Source organism: Phodopus roborovskii, unplaced genomic scaffold (genome assembly GCF_943737965.1).
Source record: "Phodopus roborovskii unplaced genomic scaffold, PHOROB, whole genome shotgun sequence".
Taxonomy (NCBI): Eukaryota; Metazoa; Chordata; class Mammalia; order Rodentia; family Cricetidae; genus Phodopus; species Phodopus roborovskii.
The window spans coordinates 2,464,830-2,478,423 of NW_026126515.1; the positions used below are offsets into that span (position 1 = coordinate 2,464,830).

At 43.9% G+C, this 13,594-nt stretch overlaps 1 protein-coding gene across 1 annotated transcript in view; it reads left to right on the top strand.

Moving 5' to 3' along the window:
- Positions 1–12,587, top strand: part of Slc39a9 (solute carrier family 39 member 9) — a 34,789-nt gene extending 22,202 nt beyond the window's left edge. Inside the window, exons 3-7 of the mRNA XM_051196227.1 lie at positions 1,345–1,545; positions 2,833–2,901; positions 5,055–5,140; positions 6,240–6,374; positions 8,731–12,587. Of these exons, the coding sequence (XP_051052184.1) occupies positions 1,345–1,545; positions 2,833–2,901; positions 5,055–5,140; positions 6,240–6,374; positions 8,731–8,961 (722 nt within the window). The 3' untranslated portion in view covers positions 8,962–12,587. The remainder of the gene's footprint in view (positions 1–1,344; positions 1,546–2,832; positions 2,902–5,054; positions 5,141–6,239; positions 6,375–8,730) is intronic.
- Positions 12,588–13,594: the final 1,007 nt, after the last annotated feature.

The window sequence follows — 13,594 nt, forward strand, 5'->3', positions numbered from 1 at the left end:
ACTGCTAGAGTGCCCAAGAACCTGAGACTAGACAGGGAAGCTTACTCTTACCCTGCTAAAGGATCATAGCAATAAAGTGACTTGTAATGATATATTGCTATATCCACAGTGTTCAAAGCAGGCAAATCCCAGCAGTGAAAAGGGGAAGTGGACACAAAGTCCCACCTCTACCCCTAGCCAAGAAGCTGTTTGCAATTGAAACCTCCTGGGACAGGGACAATTACTTTTCTCCAATGGAAACTTAGTATATCAACCATACTCCAAAGCAGGCACCATCCCCCGGAGTAGTTGACTAACATAAAATAGACCCTGTGGGTTTTTTGTGTGTGCTTTTGTTTTGCTTGAGTATTTTTTTTTTCTTAATTTTCTCCTCTTTTAGTCTGTTTTGATTGTTGGGTGTTTTGGGTTTTGTTTTTGTTTTGTTTAGAAAGAAAGAATATAAAGTTGAGTGAGTAGGGAAGAGGGGAGGACCCTGGGAGGAGTTGCAGGAGTGGAAAGAATATAATCAAAAGACATTATATAGTTTTTTTTAAAAAGCCAGACATCAGTGGCTCACACCTTTAATCCCAGCACTCTGGAGGTTGAGGCAGGCAGATCTTTGTGAGTTTGAGGCCAGCCTGGTCTACAGAGCTAGTTCTGGGACAGGCTCCAAAGTAATACAGAGAAACCCTGTCTGGAAAAACAAAACAAAACAAACAAACAAAAAAATTAAATAAAAGAACAGTTGGTCTTTAAGCATTTATGTTTGAAGTACCAAACATGTGACAATATATCAATTAGGAATATCCTTGGTTTGGTTGGGTGTTAGTGTCCCAACCACCTTGATGATCTAGAAGTAAATTTAAATGAAAGGATATGCCTTTTCAATGGCTCGTGACTGTATGTGTGTCTGTGTGTGTTCACTAATATTTTTACAAAAGTTAAATTTTCTATCCTGTTAGCTTTTTATTTGCAAATTTTGTATGAGCATCGGTGTAAAGGTGTGAATTTGAGCACAGTTGCTTTCATTGCCAATGCCCTGCCTCCACCTGGTCTCAGCAGACTGAAGCTCCCTGTGGTTTCTGAGGACACTGGCATGAGACTTAGGTTTGGGGCCCTTTGAAATGTAACTACATTCTTCCATGGTGATTTGCTTCCATGTCCAGGAGTTTGAGTTGATAGGCAGTGAGAAGGTCTGCATGCCAAAAGCAGAAGGCATTTGGGAATCCTTTCATTACAGCCTTTAACTTAAGGAGTTAATGGATGCCTCGATTTCAATATATGAATTAGATGTCTTTGCAGTAAATTAAGTAGCACTTAAAACACAAATGGACGCTGTTACATTTTGTGGTTTGTTTGCTCCAGGAAAACACCACCACGCCAGTGAAACCAAGCAGAATGTGATTGCATCAGACAAAGCAGCAGAAATATCAGTTGTCCATGAACATGAGCACAGCCACGACCACACACAGCTGCACGCCTACATAGGTGTGTCCCTTGTACTGGGCTTCGTTTTCATGTTGTTAGTGGACCAGTTTGGCAGCTCCCATGTTCATTCCACTGACGGTGAGTAGCTTTCTGGGCTGTGTGGCCACTTTTCAATGTGGAAATTTACAAGCAACTGAATGATTCGGTCTACACCAATGGCCTTACTTATTGCCAAACTTCTGTTTTCCTCAGGTGTTGTGGGGCATTTTATTCCGTTGGGGGAGCTAGTGAGTTGTGCCTGGCACAACTGTTTATTGATATGTCAACCCTGCTGGGTTTAAAGCAGTTACATTTGGGTGTGAGTCTAGGCTTTAAGTCCTTAATCTGTTTTGTGCTGTGGAACCCTTAGGCAGTCTAAATTCTGTAGCCCACTGACTGGAATGTTGGTCTTTATAAACTTAGTACATAGCACTACAGAGCATTGGAGGCTATCTTCATCTACATACTGAGTTCCAGACCAGCCAGGGGATACACAGTGAGACACTATCTAGAAGCCAACCAACTAACAAAACTCCAAACCAAGTAACCAAACAAACAAAAGCACTTGATAGTGAGTAAATTCTGATCTGCTTATTAGATACAGGGAGGAAAGATATAAACAAAGAAGTCCAACAGTGCTTTGACCAGATGATCAAGATCAGTGTCACCAGCAGTCTGCTTTTGGTGTAGCAGGAAGCCATCAGTCCAGCCTCCTGTGGCTACCTATAAACTATAAACTGGACAAAATGTTAGCACTACCATCTAAAGACAGCAGAGAATCTCTAGGCACACTCTGAGGAATATAACATTTGGAACAGAGATACCTAGCTTTACAGGGGTTGGTAATTGGCATCCTTGGGGGCAACTAAAATTGTGATAGGATCTCAGTCTTCCCAAGTGTCATTATGTGTCTGTAGTCCTAGCACTTGGGAGGTGAGGTCAGGAGGATCAAGGCCTGCTTCCACTACATAGCAAGTTTGAAGCCAGCCTGAACTTCTTCAGACCTTGTCTCAGAAAGCTCCCAGTGTTTCTGGGACACAACTCGGGACAACCAGAGCCCTAAAAAGAAGGGATAATTCTAGTGTTGTAGGGTTTATCCACCAGAGAAGACTACTCAGATATGGGTTTAAGCAAGGCTAGTATGTTTAGAGACATTCCCAGAGCTATAGGCTTTGATGGATTAGGATTTTGTTCTTGTTTTGGCTTGTGGCTGCTTTTGCTGGGAAGCTGAGGCAGGGGGATTTTGAGTTCAGGGCCAACCAGGGCTGCACAGTGAAACTCCAGCTCTTAGTAACAATGATAATAATAATGAACGGACCATCTTCAGACAGATGTTTCTGTGCTTTTTGTCCTACTACTTAGTGATCCTTTCTCATTCTCATATAGATCCAGAAACAGCAAGGCCTAGCAGTTCCAAAATCACTACCACACTGGGACTGGTTGTCCATGCTGCAGGTAAGTTGAGATTTCAGTGAGCCGCTCCACACTAAATGCCCTTGGGAGGTTGCTGAACAAAGCCCTCTAGCTCAAGCACAAGTTCTTTTATGTCTATGTCAAGTTTACAAGCTAAGAACAATTTCTGTATTTTTACTACCTAAACACAAAGCATAAGTGGGCATGGGGGCACACACCTGTAATCCAAGCACCCAGGAAGCGGAGGCAGTAGGATCCAGAGTTCAAAACCAACTTGAGCTACTTAGTGAGTTCAGGGTTAGCCTGAGGTATATATCCAGACCCTGTCCAAAAGAGTCCGGGCTGTAGCTCAGTGGTAAAGCATCTGTCTAGCGTGTGAAAGGCCTGTGTTCAATCCTCAGCACCACCAAACAGAAAGGATATTTCATATCATTGGAAAAATATGCTATTTAAAGTAATAATGCTGTTTTGGAAGACAGCTATACCCATATGTTTATATATCACCTGTGGCTTGTTTTGTATAGTAGTGGCAGAGATGAATAGTTAGGAGAGGCCAAGTAACCTGCAAAGCTCAGATATTTCATGGCAGAGCTTTAAGAAGTTTGCTGACCTCTGCCCTAAGATCTGTCTGGAAAAGAGCCTAGGCACTTGAGCATCAACCAGCCCTGCTGCCCAGTGTCAGCTGAGGTGGTAAGCAGAAGCCTCAGCACTGCTGGTGGGCCTTGGCTTTAGCACCACAACCCAAACCTAGACCTGATGGTGGGATTCTGTCAGAACCAAATAAAGGTGTATGAAAAGTAGCTTACTCCTAGCCTGCTGTTCTTGCTTCTAACAAAATTCACCCACATCACACTCTACAGGCAGTGGGACCTGCCTTTAGAATGGAGTCAATAAATGTGGCAGACTAAAGTCTCATGCAAAAGCCAACTTTCTTCAGAGCCCTAGACAATTTTACGCTGAGGGTTAAGAAAGGTCACATGGTGCTGAAGAGATGCCTCAGTGGTTTAGAGCATGTAATGCTCTTCCAGAGGATCTGGGTTCAATTCCCAGCACTCAGATCAGGCAACTACCTCTAACTCAAACTCTGAGGGGGCCTGACGCTGTTGCCCTACATGAGTGCCTGTACACACTTACACATATACAAAAGTTCTCATGAGTTCAAGCCACACGTAGCAAAGACATGTCCACAGAGACATATAAAGGATAAACATGTAATTGAATAGCAACAACAAGCAATGATGCGGAATCTGAAGTAAACTCACTCCTATCCACTACATCTGGAAAGAGAAAGGAAACGTCATTCCAAGGACAATTCCGTGTTTTGAACAAGTCAGAAGACTCTTGTCATGTTTTCTTGGAGTGTTCTCACTTTACTCAGAATTCTCCTCATACAACTCCAGTCCTAAACCCTGTTCTGACACACCCATTCAGTCAAAGTCCCTGTCCTGGCTAGTTTTATGTCAACTTGACATAGCTAGAATTATCTGAATGGAGGGAACCTCAATTGATAAAATGCCTCCGTAAGATCAGGCTGTAGGGCATTTTCTTAATTAGTGATTGATGGGGGAGGGCCCATGAATGGTGCAGTCTTTTGACTGGTGGTCCTGGGTTCTGTAAGAAATCAGGTCAAGCAAGCCATGAGGAGCAAACCAGTAAGCAGCTCCTCCCATCCCCATGGGCCCCTGCTTCAGCTCCTGCCTCCAGTTTCTTGTCCTATTTGAGTTCCACTGCTGACTAACTTTGATGATGAACAGTGATATTGGAAGTGTAAGCTGAATAAAACCCTTTCTCTGCAAGTTGCTTTGGTCATGGTGTTTTGTCACAGCAATAGTAACCCAAATAAAGACAGCCCCCATCATGTGCGACTCTTCTGTATTGAGGCCTCAAATCTTGGAGACAGAAATGCCCCATTTGAAATTCTTTAGCACTATTACAGTTTGACTCATCAATGGATCTTTGCATTTCATACTTTTTTAACAATAAAAATAGCTAACATACGGACTACTCAGGGCCAGATGCTGAGCTCTTTGCATATATTTTTTTCCTTTTCAGCCCTTACAAACCCCTAAAAATGCATGTTTTATTGACCCCATCTGAAAGATGAAGTCCAGCTCTGCCTGGCTTTGAGACCCATGCACTCGGCTCTGCACTGCCATCCTTCATAGCATCTTCTGTTTCCTTGTCTCCAAATTTAGCGGATGGTGTAGCTTTGGGAGCAGCAGCTTCTACTTCACAGACTAGTGTCCAGCTAATTGTGTTTGTGGCAATAATGCTACACAAGGTAAGCCAAGATTGGATATTGAACATATTTGTAATTAAAAGTTGTCTTGGTCCTTGAAGCATTTCTGAAATGTGATTTTTTTTTTTTTTTTTTGCTTTTAGAAATGTATTTGTGTGTGTACATTGGGCATACATGTATCACTGTTAGCACGAGAAGGTGAGAGGACAACTTTGTAAAGTTGGCTTCCTCCTTTTACTTTTACCTGGGTCCTGAAGTTTGGACTCAGTTTTCAAGGCTTTCACAGCAAGCACTTGACCCATTGAGGCATCTTGATAGCACCTCCCCCTATTTTTAAGTTTCTAATTGCTATCTATTTAGGAAAATTAAATATATTTGTTTATAACTAATTTTTTTTTTTTACTTTTATTTTCTTAAATTATTTGAAGGGCTTTATTTTTTTGGTATACACAAATGAATTCTTATTGATTTCCACTTTTAAAGATTTATTTTATTTTGTATTTTATGTATATGAGTGTTCTGTCTATATGTACTCTGCATGCCAGAAGAGGGAACATGATCCCGTTGTCACTGGTTTGAGCTACCATGTTGTCACTGGGAATTGAACTCAGGACCTTTGGAAGGGCAGCCAGTGCTCTTAACCACGGAGCCACCTGTCCAGCCCTCAATTTCTATTTTTTGTAGAAATGTGATCACATAGCTGACAAGATGGCTCAGTGGGTAAAAGTGCTTGCTAAGCAAGTTTGACAAATCAAGTTCCTAAAAGTCCTCTGACCACTACACACACACACACACACACACACACACACACACACACACACACACACACACTGTGGCTACATTTTCACATAAAATAATGATAAGAATTTAAAAACTCAATAAGTTTCTGTACAGTACTACCAAGAAATACATATATATGTATATTTATATATAAACATATATGTGTGTGTGTGTGTATACATACATACATATATGAGATTTTCTTTGTGAGAACATTAATTCCTAAAAGGCAAGGCTTACCCTTGATGGGATGCCTAGGTTTCTGTTGTTAGAGTTCCTATTGAGATTACACCACATGCATTTCTTAATATGGAAGCCAGCCTTTTGTCGAGTGATAATAGGGCTACTTTGTCATTTCCAGGCTCCAGCAGCATTTGGGCTGGTTTCCTTCCTGATGCATGCTGGCCTCGAACGGAATCGAATTAGAAAGCACTTGCTGGTATTTGCATTGGCAGCACCAGCCATGTCCATGCTGACATACTTAGGACTAAGTAAGGTAAGTATGGGCATCCCTTACTACATGGTCATGTATGTAGTTCTCCTCATAGGTGGTCAGCCTGCATAGGACACAGAGCTATAACTGTGACTCAACACAAAACCATAAACTGACTGAAACATGATGTAATTTGTTTTATCTTATCTAATTTTATTTATTGCTAACTCAATTGTATGGTTGTCTAGCATGAATGTTGTAGATGATGGCATTATGTCACAGTATCAAAAGGCTCAACAAACCTGAATTTTTGATATACAGTATTTTCTCAAACTAAGACAAAAGTTGAGAATAAAAATCTGTATAAGAGGAAAGCACATGAGACTAGGAAGATTGAGCCAGGGGAGGAATAGAAGAGAGAAAGGAGGAATGGGGGAGACCGAGACCATAAAAAAAGGGAGCCATTATAGGTTTGAAGAGAAAACTGAACCTAGAGAAAAGTCCAGAGACCTACAAGACTGACCCCAACTAACAATTTGAGCAACAGTGGAAAGGCTACCATAAATGCCCTTCCCTGATAATGAGATGGACGACTAACTTATCCACCATCATGGAGCCCACATCTAGTAGCTGATGGAAACAGAAGCAGACACCCACAGCTAAACACTGAGCCGAATTGGAATCCAGATGAAGAGAGGGAGGACAAGACCAGGCTGCAGAAACCCCCAGAGACAGCTGACCTGAACAAGGAGGAGCCAACGGGCCCCCCAGACTGATAGCTGGGAATCCAGCATGGGACTGACTCAGACCCCCTGAGCATGGGTCTCAGCTAGAAGGCCTGGGCAGTCTAAGGGACCTCAGACAGTGGAACCGGGATGTGTCCCTGGTGTACAAAAGGATACTCCCTTAACCTAGAGACAGGAGAGAAGGCCTAGTCCCTACTCCAAATGACTTGACAGATTTAGATGACTCCTCCTGGAGGGCATCACCCCACATGTGGAGTGGGGGGGGGAATGGGAGGGAGGGGTGGTGGTGGGACCATGAGAAGGGTGGGAGAGAGGAAAAGAGGGAGGGAGAGGGGATTGGGATCGATATGTAAAGTAATAAAAAAAAAAAAACTGTATATGATAGATGCCTTAATTCCAAGTTAGTCCTTTTTATGAATTTAATATTTTATTCATATAAGTGGGAAACTTTGATAACAGTTCTAAGAATATTTACATAAATATATAGTAGAATTACAGTATTTAAAATAGTGTCACTTAACCAGCCATGCTTATTTTGTTTGGCAGGTAAATACTAAATCAGAACCATCCAGCATTTAATGCTGAGGCAGGCACAGAAGGCACGCAAGACAGGCTTTCAGTGGCCTGCAGTAGTGTAGAGCTGGGACAAAGATGGCTGAAGGCAATAGAGAGATAGGTGGGATTGGCAGGCAGAGAAATTAAGTAGGAGGAGGAATCTTGGCTGGGGGAGAAGAGAGAACAAGGGAGAAATAGAGGGAGATGCCCTGAGTTAGCCAGGCAGCTGCCAGGCAGCCAGTCAGAAGCAGCAGGAAAAATAGGACATACAGAATGAAAGAAAGGTAAAAAGCCTCAAGGCAAAAACATAGACAAAGAGAAACAGGTTAAATTTAAGTTTTAGGAGCTAGTGGGACAAGCATAAGATAAGGCTAAGCATTCATAATTATTAAGTCTCCATGTCATGATTTGGGGACTGGTGGTCCTAGAAAGCCTACTACAAATGAATGAGATGTTTTAAGTGCTGTGAAGATAGCTATTGTCTTTTTTGTTTGTTTTTGTTATTTTGACAGTGTTTCTCTGTGTAGCCCTGACTGTCCTAGAACTCACAGTGTAGACCAGGCTGGCCTCAAACTCAGAAAATCCCCTGCCTCTGTTGCATCTTGATTAGTCTGTTTCTCAAGCACCTGACCTGCTACACAGAGGATACTTGTTAATTATTAGAATAAGTGAATTATGCTTAAAATTCTGAAATTCCATCTCAGAGGTATCAGTGAAACCTCCCAACCAAGCAACACTTTGAAAAGCAATTGTAGTTAATATAGCTTTAATTTCAAAATGGTAAGAGTAAATTTTAAATATTCTCCCTGAAAAAAACAAACATTTGAAGTGATAGATGTTAACTAGCTTGATTTCATTATTTCATTTTTTTTCTAAAATCATAGTGTCTGTATAATGAAACCTGAATTTCAACTAAATTTTAAAAGCTGTAATTGTATGTTGTCACTGGTGTTCTTAGACCTTTACATGCCACCTCTCCATAAATGACAGAATTCCAATCTCAAGATGCCTACATGTACCAAGCAGCAGCAGGTATAAATACTCAGGGTTACTTGGGACGTGCTCCTGTCTCTGGCTTTGATGTGACTTTTCCCCTTGATGTCTCTTCTAATTCACAGAGCAGTAAAGAAGCCCTTTCAGAGGTCAATGCCACAGGAGTGGCCATGCTTTTCTCTGCCGGGACATTTCTTTATGTTGCCACCGTCCATGTCCTCCCTGAGGTGGGCGGAATGGGACACAGCCACAAACCTGATAGCACTGGAGGGAGAGGCCTCAGCCGCCTTGAAGTGGCAGCCCTGGTTCTGGGTTGCCTCACCCCACTCTTCCTATCGATAGGACACCAGCATTAACCGCTAAGATTCCAGCCTCAGTCCACGGCCATTGCCATCCAGGAAAAAGAGCTGGCGTGTGGCGCCCCTCGCTTCCTAGTTCTCGACTCACCCTGCCCATCTCCACTTGTGTCCTAGAGTCCGGGGAGACGAGAGTCAATCGTGGAGAAGAGAAACAGCGTGCAGCAGGAACACTGTAATCACACAGACTTCGTGTTGTCCTTAAAGGGACTTTGACATACTGAGTTTTGATGTTTCTCTTAACCCTATTCTCAGGGAAGATGGAGTTTAGTTTTAAAGAAAAGTGGAGAACTTCATACAGTGAAATAGTAATTATGAAAACACAGTGTTCTGTAATTAAGCTAAAGGTTTTTTCCCCCTTAGTTAGAGGCTCTACCACTTTACCCATTGGTTTTTAACATGGTTCTCACCGTGTAAGACTGCTGCGTTAGCTTCTGTGCCACATGCCTTGAGAGAAGGTGACAATGCTCAATCAACCCTCTTAGATGCTAACGGTGATGGCGACTAATTTGAGGTTAGAGTAAGGAAAATAAGGACAGTAGACACAAGCTGACCTCTACCGAAAGAGGTATCTATCAAGAGACGTCTAGAGTCTTGGACAACTCCTTTGCACGTGCCTCCCTAAATAGAGCCTGCCCTTCTTTCCAGTAGAGCAGTAGCGATGGGGCCGGCCTGTGAAGAGGGGTCTGGTGTCTGATAGCATTTTCTCAAGTACCCTTTGCAAGGGACCTGTCTGCAGCACATTCTTCCAGCGGAGCCAGATGCTGTTCAGGCACAGGCTTTCCTTCTACAACAGTATGATCACAGTGAAATTAAGGGATGTTAAATTTTCTGGGAATTTGGGTAGTAACTGACATCTTTGTAGTAACCTTTTGTAAAGTAACACAATTACAAAGTATGTTGTCCTTTTCTGCTAAGTCAGTGGCTCTCAACCTTCCTAATGCTGTGACCCTTTACTACAGTTCCTCATGTTATGGTGACCCCCAACCATACAATTATTTTCATTGCTACTTCATGACTGTAATTTTGCTACTGCTGTAACTGTAATGTAAATATCGGATATGCAGCCCCTGTGGGGGTCACAACCCACTGCTTGAGAACTGCTGTTCTAAGTAATTCTCTTAGCCGCCAGCAGTCTGTCCCGAGTGGAGGATGTTTGTGTGGGCTCACTAGCTCCCGTGCAGGAGGGAGCAGGAGGGGCAGAAGGGAATGTCTGCTGCTGGCCTCAAGCTCCTTGCAATCATGTCTGTGTCCTCCTCTCCCCATGCTGTGCTCTGGCCCGCCCCTCCACACTGCCCACGGCCTGCTGATGGCGGAGCTTCCGAGAGATGACTTTCCATCAGGACAGCCAGTTAGCCTTGTGTCAAATACAGCTTTATCAAGCCCTTAAGAAAGTCACCTCCTCATGTGTGATTGACACATCACTAGTGCTCTGATAATTTAAGCAGTTGAGACAGCAAAAGTATTCAACAAAGGTAATTTTTCCATGTTTGCCAAAATCTGCCTAAATCCTGTTTTGTCAGATAAGTGTATAATACTGTATTAATTTATATTTTCTGTACCATTTCAAGAACACTTTACATAAAGACAGAGCCAAGACTAGTTTCCTCAGAGCAGTGGGTGCAGTCATTTGTATTTTTCTATGACACCTGTGCCTGCATGTCTGTGGTTTCCTTTATTTCTCAGTGTCACTGCGTCAGCAGGTGTGGAAGTAAACTGTGGCGCCCTCTGCTGGCTGCGGTGAGGAACAAACGTAGCAGAATGGGTGCGGTTTTGTGTGGAGGCTGGTAGCCATTGCATCCCAGGCTAACCTGAGAAGGCGCGCAGTGTCTGGGTGACTCACCCCTGGTTAGGCACAAACAGCTGTCTCGGCAAAGGTTTGGTCTCATCAAGCCCTTCTAAAGCACAGCTGTCGTGATTGTTTCTAGAAACTTAGTGTGTCAAGTAGACAGCCAATGTCTGTGTCTCATTTGGTGTGGGTAGAAGAAACTTCTGCCGCCTTACTGCGTGCAGTGGTCAGGGATTGTTGAGCTACCAGGGTCTCTTTCATAAGCAGTGCCTTGGTGTCTCGCTTATAAGCTCGGCTAGAATATCTTGCTGAGTAGAGCCTTGGACTCTGGCAAGGACAGAACCATCAAACTTATAAATTTGTGCCCCCCCCTCTGCCCCACCCCAGGCCTCAGTAGTAAAGAGCGTAGTAATGAGCTTTCCAAAGCTGGGGCCTTGCCGAGGCCCTGAGCTGCTGCCTGGGGACTGCTCATCCCTTCCCTGGTCAGCAAGCTCAAATAGCCATATGAATCTTAGTGGGGCTCAAATGCATTTTAGGCAGCAGGAACCATGCTGCAGGGCAGGAGACTGAGAGGTCGCGCACGCACGTGGCAGGCAGTGACCTCGGAGAGGCCACCTGATGTTCGCTCTCCAACGCGTCTCAGTTGTTTCCCTCCTCAAAACTCCCTACGGAGGTGTGAATGCCTTAATGCGGTAACACATTTGAACTCATTAGTGATACTTCAGCCGCTGCCATGATTACCAGTGAAACTATGGGCTACCAAAGAAGTAATTGATAAGCATGGGCCATCCTTCCTCATAACCAAAGCAGTCTTAATTGCAATTGGAGCCCTTTTCTCTGGGAGACTATAGATAGAGACTCCAAGAACGCTCTTCAAAGGTAAATTTAAGTTGAAAATACTGATGCACTCTCGTCGCTGCTCCCCCCCCCCCCAGTGTCAGTGGGGCAGAGCAGCGGTGTTCCTGTTTGATTCTGCTTTCCTGTGTGGACTGTTGCCAGCTTGTGTCTTACAGGCAGACGTTGTGGCCTGGGATGCCAGCGGTTGGGATGCCAGTACTGCCCACCGAGGCAGGGCATTCTCCCCATTTTCACCTTGTCACCCAAACTACTCAATTAAAGACACCGAGTCAGCCTGCTCTGGGGTTTTGGATCATTAGAAAAAAGAAAGGGAGCGCCATTCGGAAGTGTCATTTCCAAGGGTCAGAGCTAGGAGGAAACACCAGCAACAGAGTGTGTTAAGCCCTGAAACGCATGGCTGTGAAGTTCTGAACATGGGAACTGTATGCCAACAGCACAAACCTAAAATGCTGGCCTTTGGGCCAGAGCCCCAGACTGTTGCAGCACAGGGCGATGCCCTTGGCAGCCATTCATTCTACCAGAGTCCATGCAGCAGCAGATCTCTGCTCAGTACTGAAGGGGCCTTGCCCCTGAAGAGCGCGGCTGGAGACACTATACAACAGCAGCCTTTTTGTACTTGAGACATTGCAGTTCAGCTCAGGAGACCTGAAGGTGTGTGGCTGGTGGAGGAGGACAGGCAGACATGTACTTCTTTAGGTGCGCTCAGTCCAACACAGCTGCTAAGCACAGAGACTGGCCTTGCTCTTGTCTGGTGGTATCTTCCTGTAAGCTGGGAGTCTGATGGGGTGGTAACACCACAGTTCTGATTTGGTGGCCTGAACGGTGATTTCAAACGTCCCTTTCTCTGAATCCTTTGTACACATAAACTCATTCCATGGATGGCTGCCTTATAATTTTGTGTCTCTCCACTTTAATTGTGAATGGTTTAAAAATTGCTGTTTTTTGATTTGTTTTATGATATTAAATTTTTATTAGTGCATACCTTAGGTGAATGGCTTTTTATTTATACATTGGCAATATCTGTGATTGGCAACCAGATCTGAGACAGATTTGAACATCAAAACGTGGACAATCAGGATGGCTCAGCTGATAAAGGCAACTGCTGACAAGCCTAATGACCTGGGTTCAACCCCTGAGACCCGCATGGTGGAAGGAGAGACCTGACTCCTACGAGTTGACCTATGATCTCCACACCTGTACTATGGCTCGTGTGCCCCACCCCCATACAGACAAAATGTGATTTAAACATTTGGAGGTAAAGGTAGGTTGTAAAGGACAGAAGGAAGGTACCTTTTAGAAGAGGGGAGGGAAATGAAGGACCCAGTAAGCCACTGTTCTAAAAGACAAGTCCTGTGATGACCACCTCCTCCCTTGCTGCTCATTACTGATAAAATTTGTAAAAGTAGCTTTTCCAAAAGAAAGAAGCAGGCAAGTGGGTTATCGTCCACTCCTTCCAAAGGTCAGGGCTGCATGTGAGCACATAAATGTTAGAATCAGTTGTGTCTGCAAAGAGATACTTCATTAGAAGCGCTGCCTCATTAGAAGCACGGACATGCCTCATTGTGAGGGCAGAGGACAACTTTCATGAGTTTCTTTCCTTCCCTGGGTTGGTTTGAACCTGGGCTGCCAGGCTTGCTTGACAAGCCACAAACACCTTTATCCACTGAGGCATCTCACTGGCACATTCTTTTTTAATTTATTAATAACATGTATCTTTATTGTATTTATTAACGACATGCTTATGCGTATTGACTTAGCACTTTAGAGACAGAAGCACATGGACTGCCATGAGTTCAAAGTGGGCTAAGGAGTGCAACCCTGTCTCAACAAAACAAAACAAGCAGTGGGGTCTGGGGATGTAGCTTAGTTGGTAGAGTGCATGTTCAGTTTCCAATACTACAGATGGTGGTTGGTTGTGTGATCCTAGCACTCAGGAGGTGGAGGCGGGAGGGTTAGAAGGGCAAGGGCATTGTTCACTGCATAGTT